Source organism: Sinocyclocheilus rhinocerous, unplaced genomic scaffold (genome assembly GCF_001515625.1).
Source record: "Sinocyclocheilus rhinocerous isolate Xijiao unplaced genomic scaffold, SAMN03320098_v1.1 scaffold409, whole genome shotgun sequence".
In the NCBI taxonomy this organism is placed as follows: Eukaryota; Metazoa; Chordata; class Actinopteri; order Cypriniformes; family Cyprinidae; genus Sinocyclocheilus; species Sinocyclocheilus rhinocerous.
This window is the reverse complement of record NW_015635191.1, coordinates 154,936-157,195: the sequence shown is the minus strand read 5'-3', so window position 1 is coordinate 157,195 and position 2,260 is coordinate 154,936. Positions and strand designations below refer to the sequence as shown.

General features: G+C 39.3%; 1 protein-coding gene across 1 annotated transcript in view; it reads left to right on the top strand.

Annotated features, from left to right (window-relative positions):
- LOC107746747 (uncharacterized) overlaps nucleotides 1–2,260 on the top strand; it is a 25,745-nt gene that overhangs the window by 5,340 nt on the left and 18,145 nt on the right. The window contains exon 4 of the mRNA XM_016561038.1: nucleotides 1,017–1,156. Coding sequence (XP_016416524.1) covers nucleotides 1,017–1,156 — 140 coding nt within the window. The remainder of the gene's footprint in view (nucleotides 1–1,016; nucleotides 1,157–2,260) is intronic.

Sequence of the window (2,260 nt, the reverse complement as noted above, 5' to 3'; positions counted from 1 at the left end):
TATTAATTTTTTTTATTTACTTACCACTTGCAGTACAATTGAAACCATCTTTCATACACAAATATACTTATCATACATGGAAAATACACTTATTAATGATTTAAAATATAAGAATAATATATTATGAGTATATACTAAATGATAAATGTATTTATAATGTATTTCCCACATATTTTTATAGATTAAATAATTCATTTCAAATGTGTTGTATACTTAACTACATGTTTATGGTGTCTTTAAATAGTACAGCCGAGTTATTTATTACTATGTCATTAGTAGCACTTTTTCCACATTAAAAATATAGCACTTCAAGTACTTTATGCTAAAGTGTGAGAGTGTGAGTGTGAGTGTGAGAGTGTGTGTGAGTGAGTGAGTGTGTGTGAGTGTGTGTGTGTGTGTGTGTGTGTGTGTGTGACCAAATGTCTCCACAAGGATAGTAAAGCTTGAAATTTTTTGACATTGTGAGTCCGGCCTGCGGTCCCCACGAGGGAAAAAATAATTAAAAATAGTAAATGATGTTTATCTGAAAGTGTAAGAATGCAAACAGGTTTTCTGTAAGAGGTAGGTTCAGGGTTAGGGGATAGAAAATATCGTTTGATCAGTATAAAAGTAATAGAAGTCTATGGAAAGTTCCCACAATTCACAGAAGCAAACGTGTGTGTGTGTGTCTCCAGGTCACGGAGTGTTCTGCATCGATCTGAAGACGTGGAGTGGCTCTGTTTCGGTCGCGAGTGAGGCTCAGGTCAGAGCGGAGCAGCAGAACTTCACCAGCGTCTCCATCGAGCTTGAAATTTTTTGACATTGTGAGTCCGGCCTGCGGTCCCCACGAGGGAAAAAATAATTAAAAATAGTAAATGATGTTTATCTGAAAGTGTAAGAATGCAAACAGGTTTTCTGTAAGAGGTAGGTTCAGGGTTAGGGGATAGAAAATATCGTTTGATCAGTATAAAAGTAATAGAAGTCTATGGAAAGTTCCCACAATTCACAGAAGCAAACGTGTGTGTGTGTGTCTCCAGGTCACGGAGTGTTCTGCATCGATCTGAAGACGTGGAGTGGCTCTGTTTCGGTCGCGAGTGAGGCTCAGGTCAGAGCGGAGCAGCAGAACTTCACCAGCGTCTCCATCGAGCAGCTGCCCGACGCTCTTCAGGCCATTACAGTGAGCAGATTCAAAACATCACTCAAATCTCAACTAATATCATCTATCAATTAAACATGGTGACAATACGGTTTTGTACGAATGAAAATTAACCATGGTTTTATTATAGTAAAAGTGTAGTAACCATGTTTTTTGTTTGTTTATTTTTGCATATTGATTACCCTTTGTATAACCACAGTTATACATACCATGGTTAAACTATGGTTAGTGTTTTTAATTTACCATGGTTTAACTATAGCATTAACTATGCATTAATGCTATTATCTATCTATCTATCTATCTATCTATCATAGAAACACTATAGCATCCATCCAGACTAACCTAGCCACCACCCCAAGTACCCTAGCAACTACATAGCAACACCCTAGCAACTACCCTGGATACCCTAGCAACCACATAGCAACACCCTAGCAACCACATAGCAACACCTTAGCAACCACATAGCAACACCCTAGCAACCACATAGCAACACCTTAGCAACTACCCTGGGTACCCTAGCAACCGCATAGCAACACCCTAGCAACCACCTTGGGTAGCCTATCAACCGCATAGCAACAAATTAGCAATCACCCTGAGTACCCTAGCAACTGCATAGCAACACCCTAGCAACCACCTTGGGTAGCCTATCAACCGCATAGCAACACCTTAGCAACCACCCCGAGTACCTTAGCAACAGCATAGCAACACCCTAGCAACCACCCAGAAGACCCTAGCAACCGCCCTAGCAACCACCCCTGGTACCCTAGCAACCGCATAGCAACAAATTAGCAATGCAACCACCCCAAGTACCTTAGCAACAGCATAGCAACACCCTAGCAACCGCCTTAGCGACCACCCCGGGTACCCTACAGGGTTTCTGCAGGATTCTTAAGCTCAAATTTAAGACTTTTTAAGACCTGCACAAATAAAATTAATACCATATGAGCGGGGTAGGGCAATGTCTACGGTAAGCTATTAAACTCTAAAATTACTGTAAAAAGCATAATTTACAGTTCAGATACAAGTTTTAAAATTATAAACATTACATTTCAGCCTTTAAACCATTGTTAAGAAAATGGATGAGTCAAAAGTATTAATTATTATATTAATTTAAACAATTATTAT